The sequence below is a fragment of the Megascapheus bottae genome, chromosome 11, assembly GCF_031878675.1.
Source record: "Megascapheus bottae isolate mThoBot1 chromosome 11, mThoBot2.hap1, whole genome shotgun sequence".
Taxonomy (NCBI): Eukaryota; Metazoa; Chordata; class Mammalia; order Rodentia; family Geomyidae; genus Megascapheus; species Megascapheus bottae.
In genome coordinates, this window is record NC_143519.1 from 44,430,576 (window position 1) to 44,447,444 (window position 16,869).

The 16,869-nt window shown below is 43.7% G+C and overlaps 2 protein-coding genes across 5 annotated transcripts in view; both read left to right on the forward strand.

Annotated features, from left to right (window-relative positions):
* The first annotated feature begins 1,097 nt into the window (after window positions 1-1,097).
* Mlnr (motilin receptor) lies at window positions 1,098-4,659 on the forward strand. The gene is given in 4 exon segments (XM_090341793.1): window positions 1,098-1,542; window positions 1,545-1,992; window positions 3,077-3,160; window positions 3,162-4,659. Coding segments are annotated over 4 exon segments (1,206 nt in total). The 3' UTR covers window positions 3,391-4,659.
* Window positions 4,660-6,781: 2,122 nt separating this feature from the next.
* Cdadc1 (cytidine and dCMP deaminase domain containing 1) overlaps window positions 6,782-16,869 on the forward strand; it is a 34,391-nt gene continuing 24,303 nt past the window's right edge. For 2 of the 4 annotated variants that reach the window (XM_090342157.1, XM_090342158.1), the window contains exons 1-3: window positions 6,782-7,809; window positions 8,447-8,544; window positions 14,615-14,689. In XM_090342157.1, the coding sequence (XP_090198283.1) occupies window positions 7,728-7,809; window positions 8,447-8,544; window positions 14,615-14,689 (255 nt within the window). In that variant the 5' untranslated portion in view covers window positions 6,782-7,727. Of the gene's footprint in view, window positions 7,810-8,446; window positions 8,545-14,614; window positions 14,690-15,909; window positions 15,990-16,869 lie in introns of those variants that run through there. The other 2 variants (XM_090342159.1, XM_090342160.1) reach the window with 2 other exon arrangements.

The following is a 16,869-nucleotide window of genomic DNA, read 5'->3' on the forward strand; positions in this document are numbered from 1 at the left end:
TTGGAGAGAGAGAGAGAGAGAGAGAGAGAGAGAGAGAGAGAGAGAGAGAGAGAGAGAGAGAGAGAGAGAGAGAGAGAGAGAGAGAGAGAGAGAGACAGAGAGAGAGACAGAGAGAGAGAGAGAGACAGAGAGAGAGAGACAGAGAGACAGAAAGAGAGAGAGACAGAGAGACAGAAAGAGAGAGAGACAGAGAGACAGAGAGAGACAGAGAGACAGAGAGAGACAGAGAGACAGAGAGACAGAGAGAGACAGAGAGAGACAGAGAGACAGAGAGAGACAGAGACAGAGAGAGTAAGTTGAAAGAATTCAGTGAAAATTGAAACCATGACAGAGAAGATAAGTGAAAAAACGAAGGAGGGGGGAGAAAAGAAAACTTCTAGACTTGGGTTCATCTGCACAAAGAGGACGTGCAGTATGTGGCACCTGGGTGAGAACCATGGAGGGACTGACAAACTAAAGGTGTGGTGCGGAGCTGGGACACCAGGTTGAGGGTTTAACTGAAAGCACAAGGCCACATGCACCCTGTGTGTGCGCTGTCAGCTGTTGGCATCAAGACCTGAGGGAACTGTGATTTTCCTCCCGTTTCTATCCTTTTCCTGACATCTTTCGGAGGTTGGCAAATGGTTTCCAGTATTCTAGTGCGCCTATGACCATGAAAGTCTTCGCATGCTCACTCTCCCGCCACCACCACACAGAAATTTAGAAAATGAGAGCTGGGACAGGGAGGAGTGTCAAAGGTCACAGAGCAACCGGAGACGCTCTAAATTCTGGTATGGACTCGTCAGCCTGGAGATGTGACCTGACCCAAGACAAATGTGGCCGCACTGCCCCGCAGGCAGCACCCCACCCCCACAGAGCTCAGAAATGGCCTGCCGTCCTCCCATCTCCGCAAACACTTAAGGCAGCAGGATTAGACCAGCCATGCTCCCGCATCCCCGCCGGCTTCTCACAGTTCCATCTCAAGCATGCTGTCCAGCGGGTGGTAAAGGAGGCCCCCAGATTTGCCCCGGGTGTGGGGAGGGCGGGAGCGGGGCGGGCCGCGGCGGGCGTCTCCCCGGAGCGCCCCGGGCCTCGGCATCCCCATGGGCAGCGCGTCCATGGGCAGCCCCTGGAACAGCAGCGTCAGCCCCGGAGGCGCGGAGGAGCCAGAAGCGCGGTGGCCCCAGTGCGCGCAGGTGCTCGGCCTTCCCCCTGGGGCGCTGGTGCCCGTGACCGCCGCGTGCCTGGGCCTGTTCGCCGTCGGGGTGAGCGGCAACGTGGTGACCGTGCTGCTGATCGGGCGCTCCCGGGACATGAGGACCACCCCCAACTTGTACCTGGGCAGCATGGCCGTGTCGGACCTGCTCATCTGGCTGGGGTTCCCCTTCGACCTGTACCGCCTGTGGCGCCCGCGGCCCTGGGTGTTGGGGCCGCTGCTCTGGCGGCGGTCGCTCTACCTGGGCGAGGGCGGCACCTACGCCACGCTGCTGCACGCGACGGCGCTCAGCGACAAGAGCTACCTGGCGGTGTGCCGCCCGCTCTGCGCACGCGCGCTCGCCGCCCGCTCCGCGCACGCGCACTTGCCGCTCGCCGCCGCGGGCGCGCGTTCCTCTGGGCCACAGCGCTGCTCTCCGCCGGGCCCTTCTTCTTCCTGGTGGGCGTCGAGCAGGACCCGGGGGTGTTCGCCATCCCGGACGGGAGCGACACGTTTATGTACCACCCCTCACCTCCGATCTGGTCGTTGACGTCTCTCGGATCCTCAGGGTCACCGCCACTGTCCTCGCCGTCGGGGCCCGCGGAGCCCGTTGTTCACCCGCGAGTGCGGGCCGAGCCGCGCGCGCAGCTGGGCGCGCTGCGCGTCATGCTGTGGGTCACCACCGCCTACTTCTCCCTGCCTTTCCTGTGCCTCAGTCTCCTCTACGGGCTCATCGGGCGCGAGCTGTGGAAGAACCGGGGGCCCCGAGGCGGCGGGGAGAGGGGCCACCGGCAGACCGTCCGCGTCCTGCGTGAGTGGCGTCCCAATCCCGTCCCCGCCCCTGCAGCCCGCGGGGGCGCCGCCGCCTAGCGCTCGCCACCCGCCGGCCCTCCCGTCGCCCCGGACCCCGGGCGCCCCGAGGGTGGGGTTCCGGAGGTGCTAGAACACCTTCAGAACGGGTCATAACCCTTCTAACAGGGTGACTTCAGATGCCGCACTTGTGCATGACAAAGCACAGCGCCCCGGAGAAAGTGGGGAGATTGCCTTCGGATGAAGACGGTTTTTCTATTATTATTAAAAGTTACTGTTACCTGGACGGTAAAGGGAGCCACGCCCCTGCCAACAAGTCCAAGATTGCCCAGCGCCAGTGGCCCACGCTTCTAATCGCCTGTAACCCTAGCTACTTCAGACATGGAGATCTAGGGATCACCATGCTTTGAAGCCAGCTCTGGGAGGAGGCGAGGCTTTTATCTCGGATTAATCACCAAAAAAACCCCCAAACAAAACAAAACAAAAAAACCCGAAATGGTGCTGTGGCTCAAGTGGTAGAGCTCTAGTCTTGAGGAAAGCCCAAGGACAGTGCGCAGGCCCTGAATTCAAGCACCACGACTGGCAAAAAAACAAAAAAAAAATGAAAATTCTTAGGTTGCTTTTGGGCTTTTGAATAGTCCCTTTATCCTTCCCTCTTATCAAAGGGTAGAATTCATGAGACCTTTTTTTTGGCGGGACAGGGATCTGTCCTGGGGCTTGGAGTCTGCTTTGTTGTTGTTGTTGGTTTTTTGTTTTTTTTTTGAGGGGGGGACAATTGAGGCCATCTTTGTAACTGCTGCAAAATTCTTTTCCAGGAAGAACTGAGAATGTGTCTTTGAAGCTGGTTTGGGCAAGGAAACCTGCCAGAACTTTTCAGAAAGACTTCCCTCTTCTGATTTATGTCCAGCCTTGATAGCACATGAACCTGACAGGCAGTTTTGAAACAAACATCTATGCAGTGAACATAGAGATCTGGCTTAGTAAAGGTTCTAACTTATTTTGCCATGTAGTTTGTTGGGAGGCTTTATGTGATTTCTAATTTTTTTTTGGTTTTGCTAATTCTGGAACCTGGGTTTTGTTTTGCAGTGGCAGTGTTTTGGCATTGATCATGTGCTGGTTGCCTTTCCACATTGCCAGAATCATTTACATAAATACGGAAGACTCCAACATGATGTACTCAGTACTTAAGCATTGTTGCCCTGCAGCTTTTCTATCTCATCGCCTCCATCGACCTAATTCTCTATAATCTCATTTCCAAGAAGTATAGAGCAGCTGTTTATAAATTTTTGTTCGCAAGAGAGTCCAGGCAGAGTGGTTTGGGAGGAAGCAGGGACACTGGGAGGGATGCAGGAGGGGACACTGCTGGTTACACAGAGACAGGTGCTAACACAAAGATGATGACTTAAACAGTGCAGCACAAGACACTTTGGGAATGACAGGTCTATAGAGAAACTGAGACTGGAAACGGAGGGGTGGGTGCTCCTGAGAAGGATGGAAATTATGGCTGAAAATTCACAACTTGGTTGAGAAAAGTCCATGTTTTCTTTTTAACCAAGGTTTAAAAGGTAACATCAATCTTTTTAGTTTCCCTTTTATCAGTCTCTGTTCACTGTATCATCTTGAAATCTCAGTATCACAGAAAGTGCTCTTAGAGGTTTTAAGCCTTTGTGGCAGGGGGGACCTTAGGACTTGATCTCAATGCCCCTACACTGTCCCTGAGCTTTTTGTGTTAAAATTAGCACTGTACCACTAGAACCACATGTCTACTTCTGGCTTGCATGCTCGAGTGTGTGTGTGTGTGTGTGTGTGTGTGTGTGTGTGTGTGTGTGTGTGTGTGTAATTGGAAATAAGAGTCTCAAGGACTTTTCTGCCTGGACTGGCTTAGAATGTTCATCCTCAGATCTCAGCCTCCTGAATAGTTAGGATTACAGCATGAGCAACTGCACCCAGCAGGTTTTAAGTCTTCTGTCCTTTGGGGAATATAACTGCTCATTTTATAGCTAATTAGTATAAAGAGACATTGCCTAATAAAAATCACCTCTGAGATCAGGAATAGATTTTGTTTGTTGTTTATTTTTTTTGCCAGTCCTGGGGCTTGAACTCAGGTTCTGGACACTGCCCTTGGACACTTTTTGCTCAAGGCTAGTGCTCTGTCTAGCTATAATACCACTTCTGCTTTTTCTGAGTCTCTAGTACCAAGGACTGGAACCCAGGGCTTCGTGCATGCTAAGAGAGCACTCTACCATTAGGCTATGCTCCAGGCCCTGATTTCATTTTTGGAATATAAATATAGTATGACTATTAGCCTTTCCTCCTCTGTCTTCTTACCCAGTCTACCACCTTAGACCTTTGGCAAAAACAAAAGTGCCTTTCCCTGAAATAAGGTGACACAGACCTTTCCCTGAAAACAGGGAACACAGGCTTTTACCTGAAAATAGGTGATATAGGTAGCTGCACTCACAAATGACAGCCCTTCCCCCAAATACAGACCTTCTCTTGTTTGTGCAGCTACAACTGTAAATGTTAACCCCTTCCACAATGCAGGTTCCCGCTCACATGTTCCACATGACCCCAGCCCTAATACACTGTGCTTAGAGTCCTGTCCAGCTGCTACCCTGTGTCCTCAGGTAACCTGCCAGGTTACTGACATTAAAACTCTTTTCCTTTGTATGTGACCAAGTGTCTGAGTGATTTTATTGATAAAGCCTTTCAATGCCTACCTATACAAGAAACTGGGATAATAAGGGGTTGGAGTCAAGAAATTATTGAATGCCTAGATGTGTTAACAATAGCAATTAAAAACAAATAAGAATTCTAAGTAGGGTCCAAGTTCCAGCAATCCCACTGTCTCCCAAGACTGGAAGCAAATCACAAAATTAGACATAATGACATCCCTTCTCCTACTCCAAGAATGACTCTACATAAATAAATCTGTTTTAAAAACTCATTCCCTCCAAAATTCAGGCACTGAAGCCTGAGGTCAGGACCTTGGTCTTTTAATATGACTTCTTACAGAATCTCTGAATAGTGCCTCCATGTTTTATAATTGGCTTCAACCTGATGGGATGATATTCCACCATTTCTGTCCTACTGAGTCTCAGATTTCCCAAACAGGAGCCCCGTGAACCTGAATCAGAAATCCAGGCTGAAGGACTTGCCTCTCCACTCTTGACCCATCCTTTCTATGCATCCAAAGATGGATACAGAGTTCAAGTCCCATCACCAACAAAAAAAATCTAGGGCTATTACATATGCATGTATAGTTGGCTATTCAGGAAGCAGAGGTCATGGTTTGAAGCATATTTACTGGAAAGTGAGATTATGTAATGTCCCAAGGATAGCACCTGAACACAAATGCTTTCTGATGTAAGATAGTATTATCATTACTGCTACTGTTACATAAGGTGTATGGTACATACACTACATATTCAATCATTGTTAGCTCTCTATTTTTTCTAATTTATCCTTTATCTTTACTTCCTTTGTGTTGTGTTGATTGCATCTCCTCCTACATTTTTGTTTGGTCCCAGGTTGGCATTGAGCTCACAGCCCTAGTTCCTCAACCTCTCAAGTGCTAGGATGCAGGCACACCCTCCCAAGCCTGGCCCATCCTTCTATTAAGTTCTAATATCTCTAACTAGAGACTGTTGTTAGGGATATTTATTCAAAAATGACTGGGCCCAGGTAGCCCTACTGACAGTCCTAGAAGCTTGTACACTGACTGCTGCCAAGTCCCATCTTCCCGTCCCTTCACACAGCCTGGGACAGGTGCCTGGGTGAGCAAGGGGGCATGCGCTCACCCAGCCTTCCCACTTCTGGGAGCACTGGCAGACTCAGGGCTCCCTGGACATTCTTACTTAGTAGCACATAAATCTACATGGCACCAAGTTTATTTTCTATGGACAACCAGGGGACAGCCAATGCAAGCCTGAGCAACTGATTCTCTGTGCAACACCATCTTCCACATCAAAGCAAATATGCCCTGCAGGATGTCTGGAGTTTGTTTCAGGCTTCTGTGCCTCCTTGCATAAAGCACTGCTAGGAACCGATTCTGAGATTGTTTAGGAAACCTTAGTTTCTGGATTTAGAGTTATTTGGACTACCTCTTTGCCTGGAATGACAATGGGAGAATCTCTTGTCCTTATATATGGACTTGTATAAGTAATCTCTATCAGTCCTGTGGACACTTATTTCTAGGTACACAGAAGGCACAGTCACTGGTCAACATAAGGATGAATTTGACTCTGGGTCATGTTTCTTCTACAAGCAGGTATGCAGTCTGTCAGACATCTCCAGTCTAACAGCAAAAAAAGACCCAATACCTTTGTGATCAACCCAGCTTGTTTCATGATGACAGAATTCTATCCAAACAAAATCACTGCTAGGACTAACATTCCCACCTATCCGGATTTAGAATAAAAGAAGCAGGTTCAGACTATTCCTAAAGAATAGAATGAATGAATCAAGAAACGTGACTTATTCTTTGCCAGAAACTAGGCTATTTGGAATCATTTAGTCTTCATGAAAATTTGTCAGGAGCATAATTCCCTTTCTACTCTTCTGCTGCCCCGCTTTCCCTGCCTCTTTACTGCCTTTCTTCTGTTATCTTTTCCTTTTTTTCCCACTGCACTTTCCAGATACTCAGCACCCTCCCTTCTCTTGCTTCCCATCTAGGCAGAAGAAGTTGTGATTAAGTGATAGAGGAGCTAGGGAGCTGAGGAGTTTGCTCACAGACACAGGAAGTCTGAGGGGGGAAAAAAAGGACAGTGGCTGCTCTTTCACCCTGCAGCCCAGAAACAATCCACCGGGCAGGGCAGCAAGAGTGTAATGTGAACTAGAAATAAGCCACTGTGTGGGCAGTCCCTGAGATTCATAGGTTGTTTGATGACTTTATTGATAAATGACTTGTGTGGTTAGCCTCTGAATATAGGTTGTCTAGCTAACATCCAACCAAGCCCATGCTTTTGCCATTTGATAGAAAGGCCTATTTATTTTAGAGCCATTTAGTAGACTAATCTGGTGTGTGTGTGTGTGTGTGTGTGTGTGTATATGTGTGTGTGTACCTTGAACCCAGTCCCTGGGAGTTGTCCCTGAGTCCCCCTCCCTCCTTCCTCCAAGGCTAGCATTCTATTACTTGAGCCACAGCTTCATTTCCAGCTTGTCGACAGTTAATTGGAGACTAGTTTAAGGAGTTTCCTGCCCACGCTGGTTTTGAACCATGACCCTCGGTTTCGGTCTCCTGAGTAGCTAGGATTACAGGCATGAACCACTGGTGCCCAGCTCAGGTTCTCTAGAAACTTTAACCTTGACCTAAAGGACTAGGCTTCCACTTCAATGTCCTTGTGGCTCCATGAACAAAATTCTCAGCCCGATAGCCATCTCCTGCACCAGTCTGCGCAGTCTGGGACCTGCACCACGAAATCCTCAAGTGACCTTATTTCCACCAAGATTAAGGGAGAAAAACAATACCAGCGGCAGGTGATGGATATCCATACAGCTCAGTACTACTAGACACCCCAGCCATCCCTCCAGAGCCGCAGCCAGCGTCGGCCACGCCCACCGCACCACGCCCACCTCCGACGTCACGCAAGGCGCCCGGACGTGGCTGTCGCGGGCGGAAACGTGCTCTGTCTGCGCCCGGCTGGCGTCGGCTACCGGGTGGAGGCTAGAGGAGAACCTGCTAGGTCAGGATCATGACTGACCGGGAGAGGTTTCCTGAACAGCAGGGACAGCGAGGCTTGGGATGAAAGAAGCTGCGCAGATGCAAAATCTGGAGAGCACGGGGGCCGGGCGGTCAGTCAGCACCCAGACTGGCAGCATGACCGGTGAGTGTCCTGGACCTGCTTTCGCCAGCCCGCCTTTCGCTGGGTGTCTCCCGCTTGCCTCCCTTTAGTGAGTGGCTTACTCGGTGTCTCGGGGCGCGACCCTGGTTCGCCACCTTAGCATTTGAGGTCGAGAAATCTAGACCTGGGACTGGAGGACGGGGGTGGGGGAGCTAAAGAACCTGCACACCCCCACCACCTTGTGCTTCGCGCTTGCACCTTGAATTCCAAGTCAGCCTCAGGTGACCTTTTTCTACAAGTTGACTGCTTTACAACTCGCTACTCATCACAGCCCGCACTCCACCCCCCATTAAAAAAAAAAAAGCGCAGTATATGTTCCCATCGGGGCTAGGATTCCCCCCAACTTTGTATTGTTTCCTCGACGGAGTGTTTCCGTTTTTGTTTTTGTTTTTTTAAGTATTATTATTGTTGTTATTTTCTGTCGGGAGAAGCTAAAGGCAACGAGCTTGGTAAAGATCCTCAGAAGGAGGACAATGAGGTTGTAACCAAGTGAGTCTCTTGTCTGCGATTCTTTTTTTTTTCTCTGCTCCCCTGCTAAGGCTGCAGCACCCAAATGGCTTTAAACTTAGGTTTTCTTTTCATTAGGAAAATTCTGAAGAGAATGCCCTCTCTTTTGTAGGTCAAACACCAAGGCTTTCTAAAGTCAACCTTTTTACTCTGCTCAGTCTCTGGATGGAGCTCTTCCCAGGAGTAGAAGGCCAAAGGGAAAAATCTCAGGTATAATTTGTTTTCATAGACAGTTTTTAACGTTAGAAAAGCAACAGTCTAGAGTTTGTTTTTGTTGCTCCAGTTGGCAGTTACACTTGAAACCGAATTTGGCAAATTTTAAGATTTGAAAACTTGCCCTTATGGCCTAGCTTGTAATACTTAAAAGAGGTGCTGAAAGCCAGCCAAGGTTGTATATCGTAAGAATCCTCAGCCTATATCTTAGCTACTCAGGATATTGAGATCTGAGAATCTTGGTGTGAAGCCACTCCAAGGAAGAAAAAGTCTGTGAAACTCTTTATCTCCATTAAACTAAGTAGTTAAATAAGCCAGAAGTGGAGCTGTGGCTTCTGCCTAGATAACCCAGAAGTGGAGCACAAGTCTACCAAGTCTTAAGTATAAGTCCAGCATCCAGGCCCTGAGTGCCTAGACCCTGAGTTCAAGGCCAATAAAAGATTTGTAAAAGTATTGTAAAAAGATTTTACATATTTTCGTATACCCTTGAGGCAATGTGCTGTTGGTTCGCATCCTTTTTTTCCATGGTTGAATAGCATGGTTCCAGATTCTCTCCATTTGGATTAGTAGTTTAATTTTATAGGGGGCCAAAGTCATACTATGGAAAATGCAATTCTGAAAACAGTTGAGAGGAGGTGAAAAGGATTGCCCAGTGGCTTCTATACTTTTCTGTGATCTCTTAAGTGTAAGGATTTCTTTTGCTTGTTTGGTTTTTTTGTTTTTTTGTTTTGTTTTTTTTGAGATAGGGTTTCTTTCAGCTCAGATGGGCCTCAACTTACAAGTCTTCTTACCTTCATTTCCCTAGTGAAGGTTTTTCAATTTTTAAAAAATAACGATTGTCTTTTGTAGTGAGGATTATAACTTTCCAATAATGGCACTAAAAGTTTGCTATGGATTTTTTTTTTCCCAGACAGACACAAATTCTTATTTTTAGGAGGTTTTTCATGATCACTCTTTTTTTGTTTTGGAGGCTTGTTTACCATGATTTAGTTTGTGTAATTAGCACTGGAAATGAAGGGCAAAGTAAGGTCCTTATTTTCTAATGGGGAGACAAATTAGGCATTTAAATAATTAGTTTATATTTAGATAAATGGTAGAGTCAAGTTAGTAGAGAAGATAACAGTGTTGAAGGCCAGGCTGTAAAGGGGAGGTGAAAGGATTTACATGGAAGGTGGAATTTGTACTGTGATACTGTGTAACTAAGTTTCGAGGAGTGAAACAGTTTATGATCCTTGTGTTGAAGTGTGAAGTTGGGTGGAGGAATGAGATTACAAATAACTTGGAAAAATAGAAATAATTTCTTAAAATACATTATATATTTTGCAAAGGAGTTAGATTGTATCCTGTATCAAGACTGTATTTAGAGCTTTTAATGGTAAGCAAAGGAACTTGCCTCATGATAAAATGATACCTCTCTTATTACTTTCTTTCCCAGTCCTGATGTGGTATGTTTTAGTGAAACACTAAGGCCAGGGCTCACACCTATAATTCTAGGTACTCTGGAGGCTGAGTTCTGAGGTACACAGTACAAAGGCAGCCCAGACAGAAAAGTCCTGGATTCTTTAATTAACCACCAAAAAGCTGGAAGTGGAAATGTGGATCAGCCTGCCAGACTTGAAAAAATGCTGAGGGACAACTCCCAGGCCCTTAGATTAAGGCCCAGGAACAATGTGTATTTGTGTGTGTGTGCGTGCACTAAAATGCTATATGTTGTTCTCAGTTTCTCACTACTACCTTAGCTCCCTCTTTTCACATTTATTTATTTATTTAGTCTGTTGGACTTGAACTCTGGGCCTAGGCTCAGAGTTGTCCCTGAGCTCTTCAGCTCAAGGCTACTACCCTACCCCTTGAGCTTCAGTGCCACTTCCTCCTCCCACATTTTATTAATGGCTTTGGGAACTCTTCTTTTACCTTCATGAGTTTTGAAGTTCCTTTGCTTTTTTTTTTTTCCCTATTTGTCAATAGTTTAATATTATTTTATTTAAAACTCCATATCTTTTTAAAAGATAAAATTTGTCTAAGGACCTATATTTAGGGCTTTAAGACTAACAGATACATTTAAAAGGTGGGCTTGTTAGAGAGTAAATACTAATTTTCAAGAAGCTTTTTTTCTTTTTTTTACTATCCAGAATTGTTCTCATTTTAATTGTCCATGTACCAAACTCCTCCAAAAGGTATCCTTTACTGGAAAAGTTCCTTTTTGAAAGGCAATTACAAGTTGTATTAACTTAGTGAATTTTAAGAAAGAATGTCATTGGACAATTAATTATTGGGTGATGGTTGTTTGCACATCATAGCCCAATGTTTCTTCATACTTTATAGAGAAAAATTTGTATCCTGAGAAAATAACCCAAGACTTTCTGTTAATATTTTGATTATAAATAGTGCTAGTGAATTTCAGAGTTATAAAACCTCATTAGTAACAAGGCTTTATACAGTTTTGCAACTTTTGTGTTTGTGTGCACGTATGTGTGTGTGTGTGTGTGTGTGTGCACACGCGTACGTGTTCATGTTCATGCTTGCACACACATTTTCATGTGTGCCATTTCTGGGGCTTGAACTCAGGGCCTTGGCACTGTTCCTTAGCTTTTTTTGGTCAAGGCTGGCACAATAGTTTGAGCTTGGCTTCACTGTAGGCATTTTGACGGTAAATTAGAAATAAAGTCTCAGACATTCCTTCCTAGGCTGGCTTTCAACTGAGAACCTCAGATCTTAACTTCTGTACTAGCTAGGATTAGGGGTGTGAGCCATTGGTACCCAGCTCAACTTTGCGTCTTGTTTAGCAAAAGGCAAAATTTATATATTCATAAACTGTCTGTCCTCCGACTTTACTGAATTCATGAATCTCAATTTTTCTGCCATGTAGGTCCTTCATCTGGCATATACTAATGAAGCATTTGCTATGAAAGAAATTGGCTTGGTTTCAGATATTTTATTTGGAATTTTGTTTAGATGTCTAACTCATTCATATCTCCTTAAGTCACTTAAAAGTTAGAACAGACATAGATGAATTTAAAACGTATCCAAACAAAACACAGTCTGTGGTTTGGAATAACAGCCAATGTAGAAACAGATTGAATATAGGAAAGGTTATTCCTTTTTTTGGGGGGGGGGGGGTCATGGACCTTAAACTCGATCTGGGTGTTGTTCCTGAGCTCTTCAGCTCAAGGCTACCTCCCTACCCTACCCTGCTTCCCATTTCTAGAGGTTATTTGGAGATAAGAGTCTCAGGTCCTTTTATGTCAGGGCTGGCTTTGAATCTTGATCCTCAGATCTCAGCTTCCTGAGTACTGAGTAGCTAGGATTACAGGTGTGAGTCACTGCCTGGCTTAGGAAAGGCTATTCCTCTTATTTCTTGAGCTTACCCTTATGTAGTCACCACTTCATTGTTTTTCCCACTACAGTCCCACAGCCATGTCTCCCAGTATCACAGTCATCAAACCCTAGGCTTGCATTTGCATTTCCACAGGCCTGGGTATTCACTCACACTTGGACTAGACTCTAGATTACTCTAGCTGTGTTTTTTTTGTTTTTGTTTTTGTTTTTGTTTTTGGTGGTTCATGGGGCTTGAACTCTGGGCCTGGGCACTGTCCCTGAGCTTTTCAGCTCAAGGCTCCCACCCTACCCCTGTAGTCACAGCCCCACTACTGGTTTTCTAGTGATAAAGAGTCTCCCGGTCTTTAGTGCACAGGCTGGCTTTGAATGGGTGATCCTCGGATCTCAGCCTCCTGAGTAAGCTAGGATGACCAGCCGGTGCCTGGCTCTCTAGCTATGATCTTTTGAGTTAAATAGACTTTTGTATGTTAGCTTGAGAATTTGTCATCTTTTATAATATTATTTATATGGAAAATGTATTTTAAATTCAACAGCAAATTTGTCAAATACTTAGAACATCATTACCTGTAAGTTGCCACTTGGAGTAAAACAGAAATGTATAATAATTTCCTTAGTTCTGATCTCATGGCTGTTTCAAAGAAGCATGACCAATGATAGTGTAGAAAGGAACACAAAATGAAACCATAAAATGGTTTCCTTTTTATACCAGATAATATATAAATATATATATTACAGATAGTTGTGATCATAACACTTTGTGTGTGTGAGTGTGTGTGTGTGCGCGTGCACATACACATTTGTGTATACACTACTTTAACTTGAATTCAGGACCTCATGCTTTCACTTGGCCTTTTTACTCAGCTGCTCTTCCACTTGAGCTTCTTGATGATTAATTGGAGATAAGAGTCCTATGAACTATTCTGCCCCAGTTAACTTTTAACTTCAATCCTTAGATCTTAGCCTCCAGAATATCTAGGATTATAGGTACGAACCACCAGTGTCCAGCTTGATCATAGTAATTTTGTATTTAACATTGCTGTGCTGTCACAGAGTTGATATGTTAGTAGCTTCTAATTAAACTATAGGAATACATGTGGAGTTCATATGTGGTGTATGTTTCCAATTGTGTTTATACATTTCTTAAAATACATTTCTTAAAATATTAGTTGTCCTTTTTTGTGCTGGTCCTGGAGCTGAAATAAGGGCCTTGGCACTGTCCCTGAGGTTTTGTTTTGCTTAAGGTTAGCACTTCACCATTTGATCCACAGCTCCACTTCCAGCTTTTTGTTGGTTAATTGCACAGGCTGGCATTGAACTCTGGTCCTCAGATCTCAGCCTTCTGAATAACTTGAATTATAGGCATGAGCCACTGGTGCCTGGCTGATACTTAATTTTTCTTTACCATTTACTGTATTACCATTTTTTCACTTAATTACATTTAGTCTTCATAAGGTTAAGATCTATTAAGAGAAAAAATTTCCTTAATAATAAATAGTTTCAGTTGGAGTCTTTAGTTAGTTTTTCTTTTTTTTTTAAATTTTGTTCTCTTGTGATACTAGGTATCAAACCCAGGGCCTTGAGCATGCTAGGCAAGTACTCTACTACTAAATTACTTCCCTAGCCTTCACATAAATTATTTATTCTGCTTTTGCTATATAAAATATGTCACAGATGATGCAAGATACAATTTGGTAGGTATGGATATTAGAAATACTGTTTTTGATACTTTTCCTAGCCTTTTATCTGATTAAAAGTATTTTTATGAGTTATGAATAACATTTCTGTATTCTTTGTCAATCTTTTTCCTTTTTTCTTTTTTTGTCAGAATTTTAAAAATTGTCTCTAAATAGTTGTGTAAAGGAGTTGCCATTTAACAAAGCAGTTTATGTATGTGGTACTGAGGAACTGAACCCAGATCTTCGTGCATGCTAGGCAAGCACTCTACCACTAGGCCAAACTTCTGGCCCCACAAAGCAGTTTATGAATGCAATATATCTTGATCAGTGTCACCCTTTTCAACATTCCCACCTATCCCTCCCTTAGCTACCATTTACCTCAGTCTTCTTTTAGTCTTTTTCTTGATATCTTTCTCTTACTTATTGAGATCATTTAATTCTGGACTCCATCTTTTTCACTTAAGAAAACTAAGACTAAAAAGAAAAAAGAATCTTAGCACAAATATTAGAACAGCTAGAAGAGTAGCTAGAGTAGCTAGTAGCAAGCCTTTATCTTTTTTTTTTTTTGCCAGTCCAGGGACTTGAACTCAGGGCCTGAGCACTGTCTTTGGGCTTCTCAAGCCTAGAGCTCCACCACTTGAGCCACAGCACCACTTCTGGCTTTTTCTGTGTATGTGGTACCGATGGAGTAAGTTACTTTATCTTTTTAAGTTAGCTTCCTTATCCAGTGTATATACTACCTGTTTCCCTCTCCACCTTCACCTCCAAGTTCTGGGATCAAACTCAGAGCCCCGTATGTATTAGACAAACCTTCTACTTAGGAGCTATAACACCAGCTCATTCCATGGAGTTTTTGTAAACCATGAATAAGCTAATATTTTTCAATCTCTTGGAGCCTGGCATGTACTATGTACTATGTGGGTTTTCCCCATTATTTAATAAACATCTTGACAGTTGTATTGACAGCCTATCTTTTTATAACTAGATACTTAAATCGCCATTTTAGCCTAACTAACATTAATAAATTTTTCTTCCTTTATTCTTTTTTTCATTAGAAACATGAAGAAGAAAAGCGTGGACCACTGGGAGACAATGAAGAGGTGAACAGAGTATCTGCTGACAAAAAACAGGTGAATTTATAATCAAGAAAAAACATATATAACAAAACAAAAAGAATGGTATAAAGTAGTAGAAATGACCTAACATTCAGGTCTTTCGTTCTTGCTGCTAAGGAGTTTCTTCAAGTCTTTTGTTCATTTGCATGCCTATGTGTCTCTTGTTTGCTTGTTTTAACAAATGAGATTATTCTACGACATTTTCCTACTTTTTGCTTGGTAAAATGTTTTTCTAGTACAACTCTTGGCACCTAATATTCACCTAGGTGTGCTAAGAAACGCCTTTGCATAGTTCTGTTACACGAGTACACAACTTAGCAGTTACAGCAAGACACATTACTGAAGAGTTGTTTGTAGAAGGATTGAGGGTGAAGTAATGTCTCACTCTGGGACAGTGAGTAGATTGGCTTACAAATATATTACTATAAAATGCTCTCTAGGGGCCGGGAGTTTGGCCTAGTGGTAGAGTGCTTGCCTAGCATGCACGAAGATCCGGGTTCAATTCCTTGGTACCCCACATACATAGCAAAAAGCTGGAAGTGGTGCTGAGGATCAAGTGGTAGAGTGCTAGCCTTGAGAAAGTCCAAGGACAGTGCTCAAGCCTGAGCCCAAGCCCAGGACTGGCAAAAAAAAAAAAAAAATACTCTCTATATCCAGTCATCCTTGTGAGCCCAGCTACATTACCTCTTATGGGACGTAAGACAGGAAACCATCACAAACATGATGCTCTTACTACTGTGCTATGAGTAATAAAGTTCATCATCTCTGACTCAGAATTTCATGTCTTCTGCTAGTTTCTGTAAAATGTTAGCAAGCTAACTTACTGGTTGGCAAGTAAGATAAAATCAAAGGTCAGCCCTGGAGGATAAACTTTGTTATAATGATACATAGTATTTCCTTATTACCTTTAATCTTTTGAGTTTTCTATAGACTATAATTAGTTGGGTGTGGAGTAGAAAGTAAATATATTTTGAAAAGAGTTATCTTGATGATACCTATGTAACTTTCCAATGAAATTTCCTTATGAGTTCTTAGAGTAAGTCTCTAACTTGCTCCACAAGAATATAGAAATAATTTGCCTCAGAGTATTTAGGTGTTTTCATTGTGAGAAACATAAAAGGAAAAAATAGTGCATCACTATTTAAGTAAATGTACTAGTTCTTGTGCAAAACAGACTGTCCTCTTTTGCCCTTGTTTTAATGTACAACTCTGTGACTAGGATTACATAGACGCCTTGCCAAGATGTTAGTGAAGTACAGCAAAATCAAGATCCAGAGCAGTGGTTCACTGAAAAGATTGTCTTCTGGGAGTTGCAGTAAGTGGAAGAACCAACGCAGAATGCAACTTAGTCTTTTATTTCATTTTAAGTTTGGGATGGAAAAAAAAATCTTTCCCTCAAACTTGATACTTTAGCCAAAGCAAAATGAAAAAAAAAATTTTATATATATTTTGGTGGGGTAAGTGGGGAGTCCTGGTACTGGGTCTTGAACTCAGGGCCTAGATGCTGTCCCATAGCTTTTTCTCTCAAGACTGGTGCTCTACAACTTGAGCCCAGCTTCACTTCTGGCTTTTTGGTGGTTAATTGGAGAGAAGAATCTCATCAACTTTTCCTATGTGGACAGCTTCAAACCATGATCCTCAGTTTCAACCTCCTGAGTAGCTAAGATTACAGACATAAGCCACTAGCACCAGGCATACCTTCATGTGTTTTCACATCATTAAACCAGCTTTTTTTTAATTAATATTTTTATAAGTCACTACACTTTAGGTTCGAGGTATTAGAAAGCCTTTACTCAGAGATGTCCTTGAGCACTGTTTAGAACTCAGCCAGGGCTTAGTGTACAATGCTTAACTTGGGGCAGTCCAGTCCTTCCAGAATACTGAAGAGGTACTTACTGCCTCAGTCTTGAGTTCTTTCTTTCTGTCTAAACCTGAGGATATTTTTTCCTTTTTTGTTTCTGAAGCTTACTTACATATTCATATTAGAGGAGACCCAAGTCTAGACTGCTGTACATTGCTGAAAATTGTATATCCAGTGATTAGAAGGATACTGAGAGTGATATTTATTGTAGTCAGTTTAAAAAAAATATTTTCAAGCCAGGTATGAGCATGCACAGGTACAATCTCAAACAGGCTGAGGAAAGAAAATTGCAAGCTCTGGGTCTGCCTGGACTGCAAGCAAGTTCAAGGCCAGA